This window comes from Marmota marmota, unplaced genomic scaffold, assembly GCF_001458135.2.
Source record: "Marmota marmota marmota unplaced genomic scaffold, marMar, whole genome shotgun sequence".
In the NCBI taxonomy this organism is placed as follows: domain Eukaryota; kingdom Metazoa; phylum Chordata; class Mammalia; order Rodentia; family Sciuridae; genus Marmota; species Marmota marmota.
Window position 1 is genome coordinate 15,737,976 of NW_026000241.1, and position 23,634 is coordinate 15,761,609.

General features: G+C 46.8%; 1 protein-coding gene across 6 annotated transcripts in view; it reads right to left on the reverse strand.

Annotated features, from left to right (window-relative positions):
- Positions 1-5,535: 5,535 nt before the first annotated feature.
- Ctdspl (CTD small phosphatase like) overlaps positions 5,536-23,634 on the reverse strand; it is a 32,864-nt gene continuing 14,765 nt past the window's right edge. For 2 of the 6 annotated variants that reach the window (XM_048795294.1, XM_048795293.1), the window contains 6 exons: positions 22,936-23,037; positions 19,764-19,892; positions 19,569-19,625; positions 16,034-16,126; positions 12,961-13,146; positions 5,536-9,235 (listed from right to left, as the gene is read on the reverse strand). In XM_048795294.1, the coding sequence (XP_048651251.1) occupies positions 9,110-9,235; positions 12,961-13,146; positions 16,034-16,126; positions 19,569-19,625; positions 19,764-19,892; positions 22,936-23,037 (693 nt within the window). In that variant the 3' untranslated portion in view covers positions 5,536-9,109. Of the gene's footprint in view, positions 9,236-12,960; positions 13,147-16,033; positions 16,127-19,568; positions 19,626-19,704; positions 19,893-22,601; positions 22,853-22,935; positions 23,038-23,634 lie in introns of those variants that run through there. The other 4 variants (XM_015489493.2, XM_015489492.2, XM_048795295.1 and 1 more) reach the window with 3 other exon arrangements.

Here is a 23,634-nt window from a genome sequence, read left to right on the forward strand (position 1 = left end):
CCCCAAGACAGGTTTCCTGTGCCCACTCTTCATCCTACTAAGGTTCCTGTCATAGTGGTGAGGGGATCCAGGAACTCTGGGCCAGTCTGTGCCTAGTAGGACCACATCCAGAGCAGGCCCGTGTTTAACAAATGCAGTATCCCTGGGTCCCTATGTGTGAAGGATGCCTATGCCATAGGGTGGTCCCTCTTTCTCAGTGTGTCTGTTTAATACCCACATGTGACAATATGCCTGTCTGTCCCTGTACCTGACAGTGAGTTTTTGGCCCCATCTGTCCATACCTGACTGCCTGTCCCTGTGCCCAGCAAAATTCTGTGTCCCTATTCTTCCCCACTTCCTTGTCTCCTGATTCCTCCTTGATACTCTATTGGTCTCTGTTCCCACATTCCCTGGAAGTGACTTTTTCCTAGATCACCAGTGGTGGCTGGTCCTGTCACCATCGCTCCCTCCCTCTCATTCCATCTCTCTCCTTTGGGCTTCTAAATGTCAGGGGGCACAGAGCTCAAGCTGTAGCTCCTGTCTCTTTCTAGCTGCAGTCCCCAGGTGGTAAATACCACGGCAACACTGGTGCCTCTCCTCTCCCCCTCCTACTCCTCTCCCCCACCCTCTTCTCAGCCTCTGTCCAGTCACATCTCTTGGGCACACCCAATCTGGCACATATACCCCAGGCCTCTCAGACCTACCTTCACTGAGCCCAAGGTACGTGTTCGATGGACATCCAAAGGGTTGTTCAGCCCCAAACCTGGAGCTGTCCCAGGGTTCTTTTCCCTCACACTCACCCATAGGGCAGCCCCTGGACCGTCGGTAGCTGGTTCTGCACGGATCCTGGCCAGCCCTCTCCCGACTCCGACCCTGTTCCAGGAGCCAGCCTCCGCCAATAGGTAGCACGAGCTGCCCCCTCTGTCTCTGTCCCCCCCTGGTATGATTTTCATTGTCTCACAGTAGCCAGGGGGATGTTTTTTTCCAAAATTATAAAAATTATGGTAAAATAAGGGGCTGGGATTGTGGCTCAGTGGTAGAGCGCTCGCCTAGCATGGGCGGGACCCGTGTTCGATCCTCAGCACCACATAAAAATAAAGGCATTGTGTTGTGTCCATCTACACCTAAAAAATAAGTATTAAAAAATTATGGTAAAATAAGTCATTCCTTGGTATCCACAGAAAGATTGCTTCTGGATTCAATGGGAATACCATAACCTGTGGAGGCTCAAAACCCTTAGGTAAAATGGAATCATAGCTGCCCATAACCTGCACAGTCGTCCCATGTACTTTCCGTGTCTCTAGACTACTTATACCTAATGTAATGTCAACATCACGGAAACACTTGTTATCCTATATGGTTTACAGAATAATAACAGGAAAAAAGCCTTTACAAGTTCAGTTCAAAAATTTTTTTTTTGTCAATCATTTTCTATCCAGGGTTGGTTGACTCCCTAGATTGTGGAATCCATGGGCATGGACAGCCAAATGTGTGCTTAGTAAATGATTGTTGCCATATTCCTGTGGTTTGTGTGGCCCAGTGTGTGCGTTCGTGTGCATGCGTGTGCGTGCCTGCACTTTGTGGGGCTCCAGCCTGCAGCAAGGCTACAGTGGAGTCTTCCCTGCAGTCGGGCTCCTGTCCCTGCCCTGGCACCTCCTGGCCGAGTGACTTTGGAGACATTTCTCAGACTCTTTGAGCTATTTCCTCCTCTGAGAGGCCACAGAGATGTAACCACTGCAAACTCCATTCTGGGCAGGACATCCCACCTTGCATAGTCCCAGCAGCTTAAGGAAGGCACTAGGACCTCTCCAAGTCCCCTCCCCTCAGAATTATCTGGACCCTGGGACCCAGGGGACACCGCCTGGGCAGACCTACCCCATCCCAGAATCACATCAGTAGACCACCTGTGATCCCAGCCCAAGAGAGATAGCAGGAGGGCAAAGGGCCTGGTCTTTTGTGTCTGCCCTGAATAATCTCTGTCTCCATCACACCTTGGCACAGAGGGGAAAACTGAGACTCAGAGCAGGCTCACAGGCAGAACGAGAGGGACGGGGGCCAGCCTCTCCCTTTTCCCTTTCCCAGAGGAAGAAGAGGGTGCTACCACCCCTCCCTCTATTGCTCACCGTCTCATGGTCATCCTCCCCTATCCCAACCTCCCCTATGGAAATGAACTGGTGCTGAGTACCTAGTCTCACAACCTCTTCTTGTCTATGGTGCTTAGGGATCTACCACCAACCTCGCCTGGCAGGTTCCCAGAGCTACTTTGTTCCTGCCAAGTCCAACCTGCTCTGTGTCAATATTGACCCAGGTGGAGGAGTGGTCCTGGGAAAACCCACCCCTCCCAGCCTCCCTCAGGTACCCTGGGTCCCACTCCCTAGTGGTGTCCTGGTCTTATCCCAGGACTTCCAAGGTACTTCCTCCCCAGGAGACCCTCCTGAGGGACAAGGAGGGGGAGCGGGAACTGCTGACTGGGGTTCTGGAGCCGGCTGCCTGCAGACATCCTGGGCCCTAGCTCTGCAGTGGAGCAGCAAGGGGCCCACGGGAGGGGGGCTGCAGGTTGTGGGAGGAGCAGTGACTCAGTCCCCAGAGCGGGACCACCAAGGAACAATACTGTGGGAATCCCAGGGTGTTCAGAACAGACCAAAGGCTGGCCCTTGGCCCCTGCAAGGGGGTGTCACTCACTTGTCCATGTGACAAGGGGTGTGTGGTATTGCCTGGCAGCACACCCAACAGACAGGCTTGGGTCAGAACAGTCACCCGCCCTTGTACAGGAGGTTCCACAGCTGGGTTCTGTTCCTGGGCAGTGTGACCAGGGCTCAGATGTGCAGTGGAAATCTGCCCTGCTCTCCATCTCGTGTGACAGCACAGTGCTGTCAGAACCAGGGCTCTCATCAGGCCCCTTCCTCATTTTCACTTTGGGAGAAGCTCCAGGTGCCCAGGTGAGGCTTTCTCTACTTTTCCGGATTTCCCTAATTCTTAGCAATGAACATGTATGACCTTTTAGGGAAAGCAACCCAGGCCGTTCCCCATGCCCATAGATCCTTTGCCATAGCTGGGCATCAGGCCTGGAAGTTTTAGGCAACTTGCTTTTCCTCCATAGCATTACTGCAACTCTGGATGCATGATCTGGTCCTCTGAGGGGCTTAAAATAAGCACAGTGCAAGTGCTGGCCCTCAGAAATTTGAATTTAAGTGGTTGGGATCTGAATCTTTAAGAGCTCCAGTGATATTGTGTGTGTGTGTGTGTGTGTGTGTGTGTGTGTGTGAGAGAGAGAGAGAGAGAGAGAGATGCTAGGGATGGAACCCACCATCTGGTGATTCTAACATGCAGCATGCAGCCAGAGTTAGAGCTTTAAAGGAGGTTTGGGTGGAAAGCTCTGGGGCCCATTTCCATTTGTCCTCCATCTGACAGCTTGGGGTCCAGTCTGTTCTGAGATCAGGCTGGCTGGCTGGCTGTACTAGTGGGTGGCCCTGGGCCTCCAGCGGCCTTTTGATCCACAGCTGTCTATGGCACGGGATTACCACACAAGCATCCCTGATGAACCTGGGGCTCTGCCATTAGCTCCAATGCATTACTTATCCGTAGGTTCAACAGACTGTTGCTCAGCTAACCTGATGTCACGGCTCTTGTCTTTTCCCAGTGGCTCTTTTCCATCCTCCTAGTCTTCCTCTCATTCCTTGGTCCTGTATTACAGATGAGCCGTGTTTAGTCTGGAAAATTTCAGGAGGGGAAATCTCAGTGTGCCCAAGTGCCAAATAAGTGCCCTCTTGTGACCTTTGATGCTTACTAGGACATGCAGCCTGGGGCTGCCACCACTCTCAGCCATTATCTGCTTGCATGCTAAGTTATGAAGCCACCCTGGGGATAGAGCTGATGGCAGAGAAGTCAAGAGGAGGGAAAGAGAAGGCTAGGGAGCAGAGTGAAGGAAAGACATAGGACAAGGGACCCAGCCAAGGAGTTGTAACCAGAAATGACTTCTCTCTGGCTGCCCAGCTGTGAAGACTGAAGTAGGACACAGCACAGACTAGCAGTGGGATATTTGCTGTAGAGTCTCTAGGAACATACTGGATTGTCTCCTGGACTCGACACACACTGGTATGGTCTAGATCTGGATGTCCTCAAAGGCTTATGTGTTGAGGGCTTGGTCCCCAGTGCAGCAGTGTGCAGTGGTGGATCATGAGGGCTCTGACTTCCTCCATGGATTAGCCCAGTGAGGGACTCATAATGGGAATGAACTACTGGGAGGCAGTGGAAACTGCAGAAGGTGGAAGGGAGGGAGTTGAACCTAGGGAGTGCTCTTGGGGACTGTATCTTGTCCCCAGCTCCTTCGTCTCTGCTTCCTGGCATGAGGTAAGCAGCCTTTCTTCTGCCAAAGCCCTCTGGCCATGATGTTCTGCCTCCATTCAGCCCAAAGCAATGAAGCCAGTGACCACAGACTGAAACCACTGAAACCGTGAGCCAAAATAAATCTTTTCTCCTTTCTTTTTTCTCAGGTACTCTGTTCCAGAGAGAGAAAGCTGACCAACACACATACTGTGCCTGGGTTGTCAGGGATGAAGAGAGCCATCCCTCTGTATCTGCAGGGGATTGGTTTTAGGACTCCCCTTGGGTACCCAAATCAAGCCCCTTAAATAAAGTGGAATTTCTGCAAGTAACCTATGCACATCCTTGTGTATACTTTAAATCATCCCTTGATTACACCTAATATAAATGCTACGTAAATAGTTGTTATTTAGGAAATCATGACACCTGTACAGGTTCCATACTGATGCAGTTTTCTGAATCTTTCTGATCTCTGGTTGGCTGAATTAGGATACAACACCCCATGGTTGTGAGGGCTGACTGGATGTGTCTGGCAGAACCTAGTATCCTGTGACAGAACAGAGACTGCCGAGCTTTGTCTCAGTGGCTTATCTGATGAGATGGTGGACACTGGTGTTGTTTTCTGAATTAAATATCATTATGAAGAAACAAGGTCCTGAGAGTGATGAGGCCATGCCAGGAGTCCTGAGAGAGAGGCCCTTGCTGCTTCTCTCATCTTCACACGGAGAAGGGCAGGGCTGAGGGTAATATCTGCAGGATGTCTCACTGTAAGCAAATTGTCTGCTACATCCCTGCTTTTCTGACTCCTCGCCATTCTTCTAGTAAGCACAGTATCTTAGCTAGTGTCCTTGAGGAGTATCTGTATATACAACGCCTGTGGCTCTTATGGCACAGGGTGGGGGACCACGATTCTCTCATGCTGTATCTAGAAGCCTCTCGGTGGGGCTGGAGTCCTTGTGGGAGGATGGTGAGCCAGACTGCTTCCATCTGGGGAGAGGAAGCCAGGGGGCCAAACAGCTGTAACTTTTTGGATGACAGGCAGTTTGGTTTTCTAGCTTCCCCTGGGGTCAAGGCCTGTGGTTCCCTGGGGTCTTGCAGCCTGGCTCCCATCCACCCTGCTCTCCAGAAGTGGTGACACTAGGAGACTCAAGGTGCTGGCATGAGGCTGTGCAGGGGGCAGCATGGAGGGAGGAGAGGCGCTGCCACTGGAGAAGGAGTCCATCCACAAGAGAGTGTAGTTTCACGTGTTTATTTTTGGCAGGAAGGAAATCATTGCAAACCTCTTGATTGACAACACTCGCCCCTGGAAACGTGCACAGTCCAAAGTAATGCTGGATTGTTCATCATGTTCAAATGTCCATCAGAAACCCATGACTACCCAGACACCAACATCTCTGCTGCTTGCGGGGGTGGGGGGTTAGTCTGCAGAGAAGCTCCTGGGAGAATGGACCTGGAACAGACACCATCAGATTTACAGTAAAATAGGAACAGAGGCAGCCAGTCCATTTTGTACAGGCAACTGCAAATGCATCAAGCCATCCGTTCTTCTCAACCCCTGGCATGCCAACTGTCCAGCACAGCACCTTTAGAAGCAGAGGCATAAACGTCACGAGTGTTTGACCATAGGGCTGTGTGTTTCTGGATTTTATTAGAAAGCCATCTTTAAAATACAGGGTTGTAAATTGTTGCCAACACATAGACTTACAGACTTCTCCTTTACACCCAAAGTTCAAATGCTGCAACCGTGACAAGTCAGTGTCATTGGGGCACCATGTCCCCAAAGTCATCTCATCAAAATTGCACCATGTCAAAGGAGATTCCCCACCAACCATCAACCATGACAGGTGGTGTTTATTATTAGTATACAAATGCATTGTTTAAAAACAGCTAGTATGTGAAACCACAGACCAACACATAGGATTCCAGAGCAATGGAAGACGGAGCCTTAATGTTATCAGGAGTGCCTGGGCACCCCCAGCTCTAGGCCTGGCCAAAGATGTCGTAACATCATAGTGGCGGGAGTCCACAAACCCAAGGAATCCTGTCCCAGATCTTAATGTAAAAAATACTTGCCCAGGAGGCTACATTGTAATCTGGTACTGAGAGGACCATGGAAGCTGGAGGTCAGACTTCATTGTAGCTTAAAAAAGTCTGAGCATTTGGTAACGTGGGAAATATATGGCACAGAGAAGTAGATAATAGGTTTCATTAGGTTTTAAAGCCCACAATTTAATAAAAGGTAATAATTAAAAACAATACCCGTATTTACCTTTAAAAACCATAAACCCCATTTGACTCATTTCTTGGCCTTGTTAGAATTCTATTGCTTCATTTACATGTAGATGATTAAAAATATATATATAGATATAGATAATTTGATTATGTACACAGAGCAGAATCAAGGATTAAAATAAAAACGGAATTTTGGAGTGTGGTCAAATAAGGTGCACAGATTCCAGAACCCTCAGAGGTTTTGGTCGTCCTCCCATGACATTCTGTGTCTGTGGTGGCAGGAACTGGGCTCCCTTCCCAATAGCTCCACACTGGATTAGTGCAATGGCATGAACTGCGCTCCCAGGTGCAGGAGCTGGGAGGTGAAGGGTTTGGCTCACGCCTGACATGTGTTTAACTCCACTTGCCAGAAGGGGAGCACTCCCCTGAAATATTCTGGAATTTGAATCCTCTCTGCCCCTCTTCTAAGTGAGGCCCTGTGCTGGCCAACATGGAAGGGGGCATGGTGGAGGGCTAAGGCTCCTTAGGGCCTAGTTCTGGGTGGATATCAACACCTGACAGACACTTGACTGGAACATTCAAGACATTTAAGGCAGTGGGGTCATTTAATGACTGTTTTTCTAAATGAAGGTTTATGACATGGACAGATCTGCCATGTAACTGTCATTATCTGTGGCAATGTCTAGCAAGGGGCTGTTTCTATTTTAACTGGCATATGGATTACTGGGTTTGGAATACTTCGAATGTCAGGAGACCCGGTTACCCCTGAATATTCTCTCCTGAATGCACAGCACTCAACAGACCAAAGTGCTGTGGGGAGGATACGACTGGCAGCTGGCTTCATTATTTTCTGAGTGGAAAGCACAAGAAGAATCTTACTCTGACCCCTAGATTTGCACCTTGCTAGAGCCAGTCACTCCCACCAGCACTCTGGCTGAGGACAACCCACAGAGGACTAAGGCAATGGTGCCAAAACAAAAGGGTTTTTTAAAATTATTTCGAAAAGCAATACTTTATAGACTGTCTTGTTGTCAAACAAGGAACATGGCACTGCTTAAACACCAAACTGGGAGAGGCTGAGAAGAGAGCCTGGCTCAGAGGAGGAGCCCTTCTTCTCTCTGGTTTGGAGTGGGTCTCCCAGCTAGACAGGCTTCCCCACTTTTGGCTCAAAATAGCTGTGCTTCCAAGGAGACCAAGAGCTGGACTCGGGCCACATAAAACTGGTGGCTGGTTGAGGCCACTGGTTCTCCAGTGAAAACAGTCAGCTCATCAGAGGACCTGATGTTGACTGCAGTTCAAAGTTAAATATTACAGCTGTGTGGGGCTCTGGCCCTTGTGCCTCTGTACACTTCTGTATTCCTGGCGGCCAGTGCCAGGGAAGGGACACAGTTGGTGCAGTCTGCCATGGGGTGGGACACCCGTTTTTGACCCTATCCAAGTTTGCAGCTTAGCAGTGAGCATGTTCTGAGCATAGGCACAGTGGCAAAGAACAGTGTAACAGCCGCTGGTCAATTCCATTTGGTGGCAGCACGGTAGCAGCAAAGAAAATTCCCAAACAGCTCCATGTATATCCAGCTTTTGGAAAGGAAAGGAATTAAAATTCAATAAACAGGTTTTTTTTTTTTTTTTTTTGGTATCCAAGGGTTTCAGGGTTTCTCGTAACTGTTCTACCAAAACCAATAACAGCAGAACAGCAAAAAACACACAGAAGATATGGCAGTGGTGTGAAAGCAGAAGTGATGTGATGTCACTTTTCAAGGGTGTGATGTCACTTTTCAAGGGGAAAATGTGACCTCAAGACAAAATTTGTCATCATCAGAAATCATAATATAAAAGAATATTGTTTCCTAAAATGTTGAGCCACACAATTGCAGATACATTCCAAACTGGGTCAGAAATGAGTGGAGACAATGACGTAGTCACAAAAAACTCCTGTCAATGGGAGCCTGACCCTGCAGCATGCCACGGGTCATCAGAGCAAAGTCACACCTGTTGGGAAACAGGCATCAATGACTCTCCCTCCCTCACCCCCCACCCCATTATACACACACTACCAGGTTCTAGAAAATTGTCATGTTCATCTTCTCAGAGTATCTAAGACAATAAAAGGCTAAAAGATGTCTGGAAATATGTTTGTGTAGAAAAATTAACTCTCAGCTTAAAATAACATTCAAAAAGGCACTTCATCCTGTAGGAAAGAGATTCTGAGTTGGGTCAGCTGCTCTGAGCTGGGACAGAAGGGGACAGGTTGTCTGTTTGGAGGGGAGAACAGTTGAAAGGAAGTTCTGATAGATATCAAGCTTTTTTACCCCCCATTTTTTTTTTCTTTTTGGTATGTTTTAAGAAAAGCAAATCCAGTAAAATGCATGTCGCTTTATGAAATTTGTTAAAAGAGTTCTTTTTAAAATAGTTGTTTCTGTTCTTAAAAAACAAAACAGGTAGGCATGGCCACATTCACCCTGTGGCCTGGAGCATGGAGTCTCCTCACTTTCAGCTCCGGGGAGCTGAGGTCAGGCAGGTCCCCTGAGGCCAGAGGTTCCAGAGTGCAGAGGCAGGAGGTGTGCCGAGGCCGGGGCTACCTATTGCAGAGCCTCTGCAGCATGCTGTACACGTCGTCCTCACGGCTCAGGCCCTCGAAGAAGGGGATGAGGTCCAGCAGCTCTGTGTCCGTCATGTCATCGAACCAGGACTGCACAGGCACCTGGAAGACAGTGGGTGGGGCAGGTAGCACAACTGTACCCAGGGGCTGGGTCCGTTCCCAACCTGACTGGGTCCCCAGACTTTTATCATATGTTTTGGTAAAGAGGATTAGTATCTAGAAATCATCATCATCAACTTCATGACCATCATTCTGCTTGTTCCCCTGTTCTAACCAAGGTCAGTCCAGAGCTATGTGGCTTCAGGATCACTCAAGAGGCAAAGTGTACCCAGTCCATGTGCATTTGCCTGTTTTATTCTCCTGCCACAGGAGAGGCAGTCAAAGCACTAGGCTTGCTATTTGCAGTTTCATAAAGCTCTTTATATGGCACCAAGTCAGCTCCTTGCACCTGGGAGCAAACGGATCCAGAGGTGATGTGCCAACTCCTGAAACCAGGAGGCGCTGTCTAAGCACAGGAGGCTTCTACTTAAAGTTGTGCTGTGCTGCATGGCAAAGACAGGGATGCATTTCCCCCATGCTTAGCAATGAAAAGGTAAAAGTGGAAGCATAAGATTCCAGGGCATTCTGAAGGATGGGCAAAGGCAGGATTTCTCCTTAATTTTAGGCTGAGAAGTAGAGGGGGGTGGTGGTTGGTGGCAGCCAGGGGTGTAGAGAAAAGATTTAAAAAGAAATTTAAGAAAACTGAAAAGGTGTACAAGCCACATTTTGACCTTTTTACAAATCAAATTTTATAAACAGAAACATAAAAATTCATGTAATTTTGAAAAATAAACAAAAAGAATTAATAGAAAAATGAACACTTCTAGGAGGAAAAGAGAGAATGGAGGAGGGCAGGAAAAACGACTTCTCTAAATGGAAGATTCTCTAGATCTTCACTGATAGTTCTGAATCATGTAAATGTGTTACATAATTAAAAGAAAATCAAACCATTAGGAGAAAGGCAATTAACAAATGAACCTAAGTTATATAAGGCTAGAGGGTGACATGATCACACAGAGAATTACTTCAAGTGATTTTTTTTTTTTGTTCCCCAAGTGCTGGGGATCAACTGCAGAGCCTTGTAGATGCCAGGAGAGTGTCCTACTACTGAGTATATCCCAGTGATTTCAAATATGGTATCTGACTGTACATCTCTCCAAAAACCCCTAAGCTGCATTCAATTTTTACTATCCATAATTAATATCAGAACTGCTATTTTGACTTAAATATATAGTATAGAAAAAATCAAACACGTAATTATGTTAATATCCTTAGAAATCAAGCATTTCAGCATGAGAGAGATTCACATACAAAAACAAAGAAGTAAAATAAAAGTTCTGTAATCTTAACGTTGAATTGGAAAAACCAGTATGAATTTATAATTTATTTTTCTTTCTAAGAAATAAGTATTTTGGTTCTTTTTTTTTTAAAGCTCCGATTTGTTATATGATTAAAAGTAAAGGACATGCCATCCCAATTGTGACCTCTAAACACCATTTCCACTAATGGGGACCAAGATTCACAAAAAACTGGCTGATTTCAGGACTGAACTAAGAAATGTTCAAAAACAGCCTGGAACGTCTCTTCTTCTTCTTTTTGTGCTGGGGATGGAACCCAGAGCCTTGTGAATGTTAAGTACACAATCTACTAAGGAACTACACTCCCAGTCCCTGGCCTGGAACATCTGGTATCAGAAAGCAAAGCAGGCTATCAAATATTATTGTTATTTGGAGGAGTCTCCGTTGGTCAAAGGCAAAAATGTGAGCATCCAAAATAATAATAAACAGATTGGACTGAAACAATAAAAAAAATCTATGAGCACATATAATACTAAAATTCACTGGCTACTTCTGGAGATTGTTAGAGCTCATTACTCTAATACACACACACGTGTGTGTGTGCACATACACACATAAACTTATTAGCCTAAAACTGCAAAATTAAAGGAAAAAAACTAAGACTTTATACTGCTTTCCCTATTCAAACATTCAAACTGTATTTTAGGGAAAGCAAACAGACAACATGACCAGTTCTGTTTTATTTTTTTAGAAGATGTCTGGCCAAAAAAGGCATAAGGAATGATATGATTTAGAAATCAAACATTTTGCAATTCTGAATGAAATAGTGGATTTACACAACAACTGCTATGATTATGAGGTGAAAGATTAATAGGGAACTTTATAATGGATGAACCCAATGACCAACTTTAAATCTTTAGGGGCAATCTGACATTATATGCCTCCTGGTATGATTTCATAGGAAGTATGCAATATCACCTATGATGTATTTGTATTTGTGGACAAAAAAAAAAAAAAAAAAAAAAAAGAGAGAAAAGAAATGAGCCTGAATCTAACCAAATAGTATACAGAGATCTATCTTCTTGTTTAAAGGATATAGGGCAGCTGGAAAAATATACGTAACACCACCAAACCACAGCAAATAGGCAGACTCAGAATGCAGAGAATCTGTATAAGAGAAATAACCAAACCTTCAACAAACCAATGGCATAGAAGAATGAGACAGAAAGGAAGAGATGTTCAAATTACAAAAGAATTAACCAATGCAATGCATGGGCCTTTTTTGGATCTTGATTCAAACAATTCAGATGAAATAAAACATTTTGTGATGATGGGACACAATGAATATAGTGTGAATAGTAGATAATGTAAGAAGCTACTGTGTTGGATCACAAGTTGAAGGCTAGCCTGGGAAACTTAGCAAGAACCTGCCTCAAAATAAAAATAAAAAGGGCTGGAGATGCAGCTCTGTCCATCCCCAGTACTCAAAGAAGAAAAAAAAATATCTTTTTAAAAAATCTTATCTATTATCTCTTTTTAAAATCTATCTTTTATCCCTTATCTGACATAACCAAATGTACTATGTTGAATTTGATTTACTTGTTAAAGTATTATATGTAAAACAATACATTTTGAGTAAGTATTCAAACAACAATATCACACCAGCTAAGTGAATCATTTGAATTTTTTTTGTTACTAAGTGTGGCTGGAGTTCTGGACCTGAGGAGGGGACCTCTGTAAGCCTGGATGAGTCTGAGAGGCGTGCGTGTACGCGCGCGCGCGCGTGTGTATAGATTCCCCAGGGGAATCACCAGAGCAGAAGGGCTGGTTGTTGCAGGCACTGCTGAGAGGCCAGCAGTGGCTGATTTCTGTTCCTCTGGAAGAGCACTGGGCGGGTGAAGGGAGGCTGTCCCCTACTGAGGAGGCACTGGGAGCTGCCGTGCTCCAGGGGGTTTATGTAAGAACTGTTCCCACGGGGTGCTTCTCAGACATCATTATGAGGTATAAGCCGACAGTCTTATCTGAAGACCTTATTGAAGTGTTTATTCATCCTTGTTTAAGGTATACTTGTGCTTTAGGGGTCACCCAGCCTGTTGAATCTGCTACAGGGGTCACGAAGTGCTGGGCAGCAGCCAGCTGCGTGAGGTTAACAGCAGACAATCCTCCACAAGTACCCTCCCCGGAGTACTAAGGAGAAACGGGTAGGTGGAGTGCTTACCAGGGCAAGCCCTGCTCTAGCCGCTGCTTTTCACCTACTGCCCACCAAATCCCCTATCAACCCTACAAGATCGGCATTCCCAGAATTCCCACTTGACAGGTGATGCAACTGAGGCTCAGTGAGGTGAGATAACTTGACTGATGTCCTGCAACTGCTAAGAGGCTGAGCTGGGATTTAACCAAGAAAAGGCTCCAAGACCTTCTCGTGGGGGTACTCGCCTGCCAAGACAGCTCAGATGCAGCCCTGCCATCTTGTTCTCTAGGGCTACTTACTGCATTCTCAGGATGGAAGATGTAGGAGGCAGGAGAATTGTCCACGATGATCACTTTGCTCAGCTCCCGACCCAGGCGACTCAGGTCCTTCACGTAGTTCCCACGATGGAAAACACAGGACTCTCTGAAGAGCCGGGCCCGGAACACACCCCAGCGGTCTAGGAGGTCAGCCACAGGGTCTGCATACTAGAAAGAAGGTGTTGCGAATTAAGGCTGGGTGCCCAGAAGAGCCAGAGACCCTGGCCTACTGCAGCAATACCCAGACTATTTTTTTTTTTTAAAAGGCGATTTAATAACTGGAAGTGTTTTAGGATCCCAGTTATTTTTCTCTCCATGTATTAAGATGCACTGGACTCTTCCATTTCTTACATCTAATCCACAGAATATCTTTAGCAGTTTTACCTTCAAAAATATCCGGACTCCACCTGCATCTCTCTAGTTTTACTGCTACCACCCTAGGCCAGGCTCTACTCTCTGGCCTGGGAGATGTTTTTCCTGCTGGACCTCCCTTCCTAGCCCATTTACCTCAAAGCTGTTAGAATAGTCAATGGAAAACATACTTCCCATCACATCAGCCCCTTGCTTAACATTCTCCACTGTCTATTGCTGCACCTCCTGGAGTGAGGCCCATGTCCTCTAGGATGATGTGAGGACAGGCCTCATCATCAAGACCAAAGTGAGGGCACAGCCAGGCATTGCTGGGGATCTGTAACTTTGCCAGGAACACTGGAGTACCTGCAGCTGTTGGGAAGGCCAGCAGTGAGATGCATAGCATCTGAGTCCATGGGCAAGTCTTTTCCTCTCCAAGATACCCTGAGGGAGGCAGAGTCCAGGAATAGCTCTATCTCTTACTAACCAAGTGGGGTGAGAGTTCAGCACACTGTTCCAATGAGGCCAAATAAGCATCAGTGGGTGGACTACTAGGGGTTGGCTCTGGATGGGAAAAGATGGTTAACTGCCTCATAATCATTGCTGCTGATGGTGTTGGCACTCATCTTTCAGGGAAGTGAATGAATCCGGGGACCAGAGGCCTGAGAGATGAATGTGAAGAATGTAGGCCTCATGAGGTCAGGCACTGTGTCTCCTTGATCTTTGCTACATTCACAGTGCCTAGTACTGTTTGGCATACAATAAGTACTGAGTAAATATGCACTGGGGGAATAAATGGTTGTGTGACAAGGATGCGGGTCCTAGAGGGCACTGACAGCCAGTGGGGGGCCTCTGAGGCTGTACACCAATGCTTCCAGCAGGGAGCTGAGCTGAGCTCAGAGCCCAGAGCCCAGAGCTGAAGCAATGACCACCATAGTGGAACTTGGACATCAGGGAGGAAAGGGGCTGTAAGGCTGCCCTTGGGAACTGATTCCACCCAGCCAGCCTGGAGTAGCAGCAACAAAAGGACTGGAGAGACAGATGGAGGGGCAGGAAGAGAAGCCCAACAAGGATGTTTAAGCAAATACTGGGGACAATGCCAAGGAAATGTTTTCAATTTTGCCAAAGAAAAAAACAACTCCTGGTCCAGGGTATTGGTTCAAGCTTCCTGTTTTTTATTTCTGTGATTATTACTTCAGGTTCCTCAGCATCCCAGAGCACTGTCAGAAGAGCCATCAAAGCTGCAGATGCAATTAGTCTTGGTACCTCTCATCTGAAAGATTACCCACTAGGGAAGACTTTGCCTTCCCTGAGGCCTCGGTCTCTTCTTGGTATGCAAACTAAAGCCCACATTTTGGATTCCCTCTCCAGAGGTGCAGGCTCTGTGCTGGGATGAGACTGGCAGAATGCTGTGCAGGTGGGGCTCTCTCTCACCTCGCTCAGCACAGAGATGGACCCGGATAGGAATGCCGAGGCTGGCAAAGCAGAGTGCCCAGGATCTGGAGTCAGAAGCTCCAACACACAGAGCAGGAGCATGGGCACCAGGGTACGGGGAGCCATCCAGAGGCTGGCCACACTGGGGCAATCTACTGTGTGTGTTTCCCTGGAGCAGGTCTGCATACAGGCAGATGGCTAACCTAGGCCCCACAAAACGCATCTTTGGGGACACTCAAGAATCCCCAGGGTACCCAAGAAGACACTGGTGGTGCTACCAAGTGGACGGTACTGGTCTCACGAGAATCAGGGTTTGAAAGATGTCACGGTAAGGACCTTGGAGGAGGAGCAAGGGCCCACTCTGCCTGCCCTAGAAACAGCACAGCACCTTGTTTCATCTGTGAAGGGGGAATTGAAACCTAACCAGGGGTCTTGAGAACCCATTTACTTCCTTAAATAGTGGAAGAGGACAAAGAAACCTCTTTGGTCAGATGAGGGTAGCTGATGGATAAGTTGTAAGATCAAAATATGTCTGAATGATTTTATCACCATTAACACTTATGATGCTAAATACTGACCATCAGGAGCACCACACTGTGACAATGACCAGCATAGTACATGGAGCCCAGCCAAGTGCTTGCTGAGTACTTGCCCAGCATGTCAGGTGCCCTGCTAAGCCCTTTACACAGGCAGTTTAATTTAATCCTCCCTATGAGGCAGAAGGAATTATCCCCACTTATAGAGGAGGAAACCAAGATGCCAAAAGTGAAGTGACTTACCTGAGATCACACAGCAACTTAGGGCAGAGCCAGAACTTTCACCAGCCCATGTCTGTGGGTGACTGTCCACGTGTCTCTCATTTGTCCCTCCCCTAAGCCAGTGTAACCCAAACTCAAGGTGTGGGTTCTCTAGCATTTGGATGCCAGTCAGTGGACGAGAAGGCACCAATGTGCCTGCAGCAGGCGGCCATCCTTTCACAGCCACACTGGACATTTGTGATTTTTCTCATCCGTGGACAACCAGCTTCAGGCGGCTGTGTACAGCAACTTCATGGAGCATTTGTTCTAAGTGCTCCCTGTTACCATGGTAACCAGAAGCCTTTCAGCCTGGCAGTGTGCACATGGCCTGTGTCTGTCCCATCTGGGTGGGAACCTGTCACCATAAAAACAGCTTTCCCCACCTTAACAAAGGCTTGTGACAGATCAGAGTTAGAGGTGGGGGAGGGGAGTGGAAAGCTGGGGCTGGGAGTTGGGTGAGGAATAGGACGCACCTTGGCCAAGCTGGCAGTAAAGAGCACACACTCAAAGAGCTGCCCCATCCTCTGGAGGAATTCGTCCACATGTGGCCGCTTCAGCACGTACACCTGCAACGGCAGGAAGCAGCAAGCTGGTCAGTCATGGCAGCTGCTGGGATGCCTGGGCCCAAGCACCCACTGTAGGAAGAACTGCCCCAAAGGTGTCTGCCTCCCATCACCATGTCCATGTGTGGCCTGCAGAGGCCAGACTACAGCATCAGAGGGCACACTCCCCAGGTGGGGGTCCAGGTCTAAGTTCATTGTAGATGACCCTCTTAAGGGGGAAAGGGAAGCTGACCATAGAATGGAGGGGCTTGGGGATTTTTCAGAGCCAGTGAGTAGAATGCAGGTCCCATGTCTGTGTAAACCACTCATTCATTTCACATGTGTTTCTTGGCACCTGTTGTGGGATAGGCCCCATGTGGATAAAGGCCATGGTTTGGGTGCTGTCCTTTTGGAAATGAATGGCAGATCTAGGATTGCTCCAGCTGCCACCTTACTCTGAACAGAACCCTTCCCCTCAATAGAAGGTGAGGGGCAAAAAGGGTCTTCCTTATCAGCATGCGAGCTGCCTACTTGAAACCACAGGGTTGCTCTGCTGGGCGTGATATAGAAAGACGTTTTGGGAGATGTGAAGCCAGCTTCAGGGACTCATAAACAAGCCACCTTGGGGGCCTCTGAGTAAAGAGTAGCCTTTTCTAGAATGGCTGGGCTCTGTGCAGCCTTTTGGCCAGGCAGGCTGGGCAGGGCTGCACAGCAGCGAGGCTTCAGCTCACACATGGGCTCTGGACTAGGGAGCCTGAAGAAATCAGAAGAAATTGGGAGATGGGAGAGAAGGCCAAGCTGGTGAGAGGACAAAGGAAATGGGAGAAGGGAGGAACCCATTAAAACCTGAATAAATTTCTTTTGAAATTAGCCACTTCACTAAATAAATCAAACTCTTCAAAATTCAATTCAACATATTTACCGAGCTGCAGCTCTGTGCTCAGCTTGATGTGGTTACAAAGATGAATCAAACACAGGCCTTGCCCTTGAAGGGCTCACAGTCTATAGCAGATGCACGCAAAAGTATAAAAGAAAACATGGCATAATGAAAGTCACAGCAGGGGGATAAATTAAAGAGAGTTAACTCCCCATTCAGGGGAGGGAATCACAGAAGGCAACATTTGGCCCAGATCCTGAAGGATGAATATGCATTCGCCAGGCCTGTAAGAATGAGAAGAAGCAAGTTTTCAGGCAGAGGAAAGTATAAGCCTGAGACCTGAAATACTTAATGTGTCAGATGATGCCCAGCTCAGCGAGGTTATGAGAGAAGACGGGGAGGTGGGCAGGAGGTGGCTAAAGACTGAGAGGCAGGTCACAACACATGTAAGGCCTTAAATGGCAGATGGAACAGGGTGGATAAACTGCAGATGTAGCAGAGGTGAGGCAGGGGGGCTCTGTACTCCACGCTGGACACACTGCTGGCAGAGGAATTCTACCTAGAACCAAGTAACTTTCAATATGCCAGATACAGGGACTGGGGAGGACAGGACTTGGTGGGAAACTCATGACTAACAGAGTAGGGTGGACACGGGTCTGTGGCTCAGGGTCACAGCAGGGCACAGAGGAACAGGGTGGCCTAGACACAGGGTGCCAACACAGCTCTGAGGAGCTGGGAGGCTGGGGTGGGAGTTGGAGAACAGGGCTCGTGGCTGTAGTGATCCATGCCCCACAGTGCCCAGGAGATTCCTTGGTACCAGTGCCAGCGACAGACTGCAGCCTGTGGTTCTGTGTCCTTGGGAGTACTGTTTGAACAGCAAGCTATGTTACATGCAAAGGATTGATTTGGGAACTCTGTCGTTGGTGCCTCTGGCAGAGAGGAGGGTCCTGGGCCTGGATGCCGGCGTCCAGGCTCGCGTCCCCGTGCAAGTAACCAAGAATAGGCCCATTGGGACCTGCACAGCCTATCCTGGATTACTTGAACGAGGCCACGGCCTTCGCCAAGGCCTTGGTCCTCCTGCTCTTGGCGCCTGTGGCTTCCTTCCCTCAGGAGAGTTTCTGACCCCAGCCCAGGGACCCTGGGGTGTCTACTGCCAAGCAAGTCAAAGCATGGACAGGAGGGAGGCTAGGGGTGGCTCCTGTAGGTCAGGCATGCTCACAGTCACATGGTGTGAAGGATTAATTCCTCTCCTAAAGCTTGCATGCCATTGGGCAGCTCTCCTTTGTCTGTCTCATCACGAGTACTCTGCAACACGAGCCAAGATGCAGAAGTCTTAATTGCTTCTCAGATGCTGAGTTAATTCAGTTGATTTTTTTTTTTGCAAATGTTAAATGCCCAGGTGCTTGCAGTTTTGGCCCCATGATGACTTTTACAAGCATGAAGTGTAGAGACAGTCCCTATCCACCCTTCCCAGGGATTGTTTCCTGGCAGGATCTCCTGGAGAACAGGCCAGAAAGCAAGGAGTGGGTGGGGAGGGGAGGGGAGGGGAGGGGAACCTGAGTATGAGGCAAGAGCCCTGGGCCAGGAGGCAGGAGACTGGAATTCTCATTTTCTTCCCATTGCATATAACCTTGAACCAACATTCTCCTTGGCTAAGTCTCAATCTCCCCATCTGGGCAATGAGGTGGCTGGGCCAGCTGGTTTCCAAGGCTGCAACAGTTTTAATACCTGCACTTGAGAGCTGAAGAGCACTGACATTGTTAAGGAAAGACATCCTGTTGTGGCCCGTGGCCCAGGTACCAAGAGAGATTTTTCTTCCTGCAATACGAGGCCAGAAACTCTCCCTTTAAGACCCTGGAGCTGGCAAGGAAGATGGTCAGATCATCCCTGTAGAAAACCTGACAAAAGCCACCCCCTTCAACCTTCAAGGCCAGTTTTCCTGCAATGTTTCCAATATGTTCATAAATGAAGCTATTTCCAGAAGAGCTTTATGCAGATAAGGGAAAAAATTACAAAGAATGAAGATGACGCATGCCAACTGACTATGGCATCTTTATTCACAGCAGCCTGCTGATCCAAAAACCTTCTCCCTTTTTCTTTAGGGTTGGGTATTTGCTAAAGATCCACTGGAGAATGCAGGAGTGACAAGATCAGTCTGGAGCAGCTGGTATTGGAAAAGAACACCTTTCCCCAAGAATTCACTGTCAGTGGGTACCTGGTGATTTTCCTGTTGCCTGCTAGGAGAGTAGCCAAAAGCAATTACATGAGGAAGTTAATTAGATTATCAAGCTAGGCCAGTGGGGGAGATGGAAACTTCTGAAAGTCTGCATCAAATCAAAGAACTATTTGAACTTGCAGGCACATCAAATATTTATGAACAGATATAGTTTTCCTTATAAAATCGGTATAAACAAATTCAAGTGAGTAGGAAAGAAAAGCAGAAAAATCATTGTATTTTATTATTCAAAGTCTGTTTGTTTTGTATTGAATAATATTATCACTGAAATAGAAATTAAGAAATAAAGTTCATAGGGAATATAATTAAAATAAATGCTCACTGAAACTCAAATTTAGCTTTGATTTTCTTACCTGATGTATAGTTCCATCGATTTCAACCGGAACAATAAAATCAGCATTACTAATAGGCTAGAGAGAAAAGAGACTATAATTAATATATCTGAAAGAACAAGATAAAATTGGAAATTTTAGCAAGAAAAAAGCTTGCCTGGACCAACGTTTTGATAATTGGAAAAAACAGTTCAGGAGAAGGATGTTGAAGCATGCCTTGGTTCCTTGAAATAAGCACAAGCAGGAAAGCACATTCTTTTCTGTTCTGAATGTCGTGACGTTTCCAGCATCCTGGTCCAACCTCTGGATCACCTGCCTGGCCTCAACCACAAAGGGTGGCACAGCCTGGCGAGAGAATGGGGTTCCTCAGAAACTCCAGCCCTTGCCCAGAGCCCTGCCAGGATGAGGGGACCACTGATGGCCACCAGGGGGAGAAGATGAGAGCCTGACGCCCAGTAGCCAGTGCCACCAGGGAAACAACTTGGACTTAAGACCCACAGTGCTGAGTGGCTAGACAGGAGATGTTCAGCACACAGACCCACAACAGGGCCAGGGACATGCGGGGCAAAGTCAGAGGCCACAAACCACAGCCTTGGGCAGGTTCTTCCCCTCTCTGGACTTCAGTGTCTCCTCTCTTCCATAGCTATAGTGACAGGTTTGATGAATAACTGAGGCTCCATCCAGTCCTGAGAATCAGTGATCTCAGGCCCTGCCTGGTAGTCTGGCACAGTCTCCTGTTCCGTGGGTAGAAGTGAGGGCAGCCCTCCCTCAGTTGTTCTAAGGAACACAATACCCAGCATATCCACAAACTTCTAGATATTTAATATAACTCTTGGACAATATTAATAACACTTAAAAATCAAATGCAACTCTTCAGCAGTCATTACATTCTCAATGATGAACTTATACACAGTTCTAAATGGAATTCCACAAATTAGGTAGAAATGAAGAGGCCAAAAGAATCCTCAGCCAACAGACTCTTAGGACAAGACGAGACAAAGGGAAGGGGAAGGTATATGGGGTGGTTGCTGGATGGGGTGCAGGGTATGAAGACTCTCATAGAGCCTGAACTGGGGTCTGCCTTTAAGTCCATCACTGTACACATAAACATTTTCTTTGATTTGTAAATTGAAAAAAAAATGTGAAAAATGCTTGGTTGTAGCACCATTAATAAGCATGCAGTTGTTCAGAGTGCTACTGAAACTTAAGATCACAGTTTACTCCCGGTTACAAGGCCAAGGATGAGCATGGTATTTTATAATTTCACAACTGAAGTACAGAATTATACTAAAACACCAAAAAGACAAGGAAAAAACTCTCACAAGGCATTGGATGTGAAAGCCTGTTTTACAGAACATATAAAATGAGGCAACTTATTCCCAGGCCCCACAAGCATGGTCCTTAATCTCTAAGCACTGGTGTAAAGGGAGCCATAAAGCCAGGGCTCTTATCTGGGGTCCAGAGTCTGTGTGTCACATTTTCTATTGTTGTCTATTTTCTAGGGAGGGGCTCACAGCTTTCAGATTCTAAAAAAGTCTCTGATACACCCAGAATGTTAAAAACTTTATGCTAAAGAACATGCTGCTTGCAAATAAAAAGGCAGGCCTGAGGAGGAAGAACCAGGAAATGCTGACTACAGCTCGTGGTTATCAAAGCCCTCTGGGCAAGCTCTGGGGACGCCAGGGGCTGCCAAGGCTCTGCCTCTGGAGCCCAGAACCCTCAGGAACCTGGGGCAGTCTAATCAGTGTTACCCACACTCCCAGAGCTGCTTGGGAAGATGCTCTCTATGCTGCCACAGTAACTGACCCCTGCTCTGAAGGGCTTTCCCCCAGAGGGACTGAAAAGTCCTGAACATGCCCACAGGGGAGAAAATGCTTCCACTGATGTTCAGAGCACAGCTGGGACACAAGGCCACGGTGGCCCCAAAACCAACCCAGGCCCCAGCCCTCAGGGTGCTGTAGAATGAGGAGGTCCCTGCATGTGTCACTTGCCAGAAGGAGGCCATTTCTCACTGCTAGAAGCCAGTGTGGTCCTTCCTCCACTCTCTGAAAGACTCAAAGACAACGTTCTGGCCTTGTCCTATCACATGAGAAACAGGCAGAAGGATGAATGTTTCTGGCAGGAAGATGTTCAGGCAAAATGTGATGACTCTTCTGCTTGCCATACAACCTGCCAGGACCAACAACAGCTCATGTGAGATATGAAGCCTCTTGTAGATGGTGCCTTTCACATCTCTCAGCAAAGTAAAGGGAGTCCCAGGCTGGGGGCAAGGAGAGAAATGGAGTAGCACTGGCCAGCAATAGAGCAGTTCCTTTGCCAGAAATAACCCAAGGCAAAAAGGACCATAACTTTAAAGACCTGCTGTTTCTTCTCAACACATCAACTTCTTGCTTCACTTTTTTCATCATTTGCCTCTTTTTAAAAACAATTTATTCCATTTAAAAAAATGGTTAATTATCTTTTTTTTTTTTTTAAAATATAAGGGATTGAACCAGGGGTACTTAACCACTGAGCCACATCCCCCAGCCCTTCTTGAGACTGGGTCTTGCTAAGTTTCTCATGGCCTCACTAAGTTGCTGAGGCTGGCCTTGAACTTTCAATCCTCCTGCCTCAGCCTCCTAAGTCAATGAGATTACACTATGTGCCACCATGCCTGGCTGGGTATCTCATTTCTTAATAGGATAGTCACTAGTATCCTGCATAGAGGCCTTTTGGTGACCTGTCATTTTTGCTGGGGAGATGGAGAGTGAGAAAGATGACAAGAAAGACTTTCTGCACTCCATTTTGATATCACTGCAGCTCTGCACCCTTCATGAGGGTGGGTGCTCATTTATTTAGCCCACCCACCAAATCCTAGCAACCTCTTGCCATGAAAATGGTCAGAATAAATGGCTGAATTTGTTCAGAGGCTGTTAACTTTAAAAGAGCTTCTTCAGAGTTGGATATCTTTCAAGAATGAATCCAGGAGCATTCTAGGACAGCAGGGTGCCTGACAGCTTGCAAGAGTGCCTCCCACACCCCTCCCAATACGACACAGAGCGCTCCCTTGGTTACCTTGAGGAGTCTAGAATCCTGGGGCACAACACGCTGACTGCCTGTGCCACCTTAAAGTACTCTTGCAGGGGTTAGTGTTGGAAAACTCCAACCTCCTAAGTACAAGGAGGCCTTGGTGGTATTGGCAACCCAGTGCTTTCTTTTCCTAACTGATGTTAATATTCAACTACTTTAGCTAATGTTTACCTGGGTTAGTGAGCAGCTGTTGGGATTTCTGGAGAAAGAATAAAGTCATACACTAACAACCACGAGCTTTCGTTCTCTTTATTTTTCCTTTCCAATACAATTGTGTCTAAATCACAAAGACCATAAAAGGTTTTTTATGTTGATTTACCTTAAATGAACTGTGCACCAAGGTTTCATCTAAGTCAATGACCACACATTTCTTTCCATAGTCAAGCACCGTCACCTCTGGAAGGAGGTATTTAGCTGGTGGCTTAAGGGAAAACAAAAATTGCAATTATTACTTCTATATAAGAGAAAAGTCAATTCCTTTATTCTTGCAGTATACTTTGTTAATGAGGGCATAAGTGAAGGCAAATATTTATATGCCTGGTAAAGTATATCATTTAATTTTAATAAGAACAACAGTAATAAGAAGTCCACAAGGTGAGTTTTACCAAACCCAACTGCCATGATGTGACTAACTACTGTAAGGCTTTGGCACCAGAAAACTCTGGGTCTAAACATCAACTCAGGAACTTTCTTGGCCATAAGTTTGGATAATAATACTTACTGTGAAAGGCTGCTGTCATTGTTATAAAGGCAGTGAAATGCCCAACATTTTGACTGCAAATGTAATATGGCTACTGTTGTTATTAACACAGATTACACAAGAATGAGTATTTAATTAAAACAGCTACTCCGACTACACGTATTTTGCCTGAAATTTACTGTGGCATTTAAGACCTGTGTTGAATCCAGTTATTTTTTTTTCCCTCCTCCTCCTCCTTTTTTTTTTTTTTGGTGACTGACATTTTCATATATAGGAAGAGAATTACCAGCAAAATTCAACCTAAAGTTACCCTTAAGA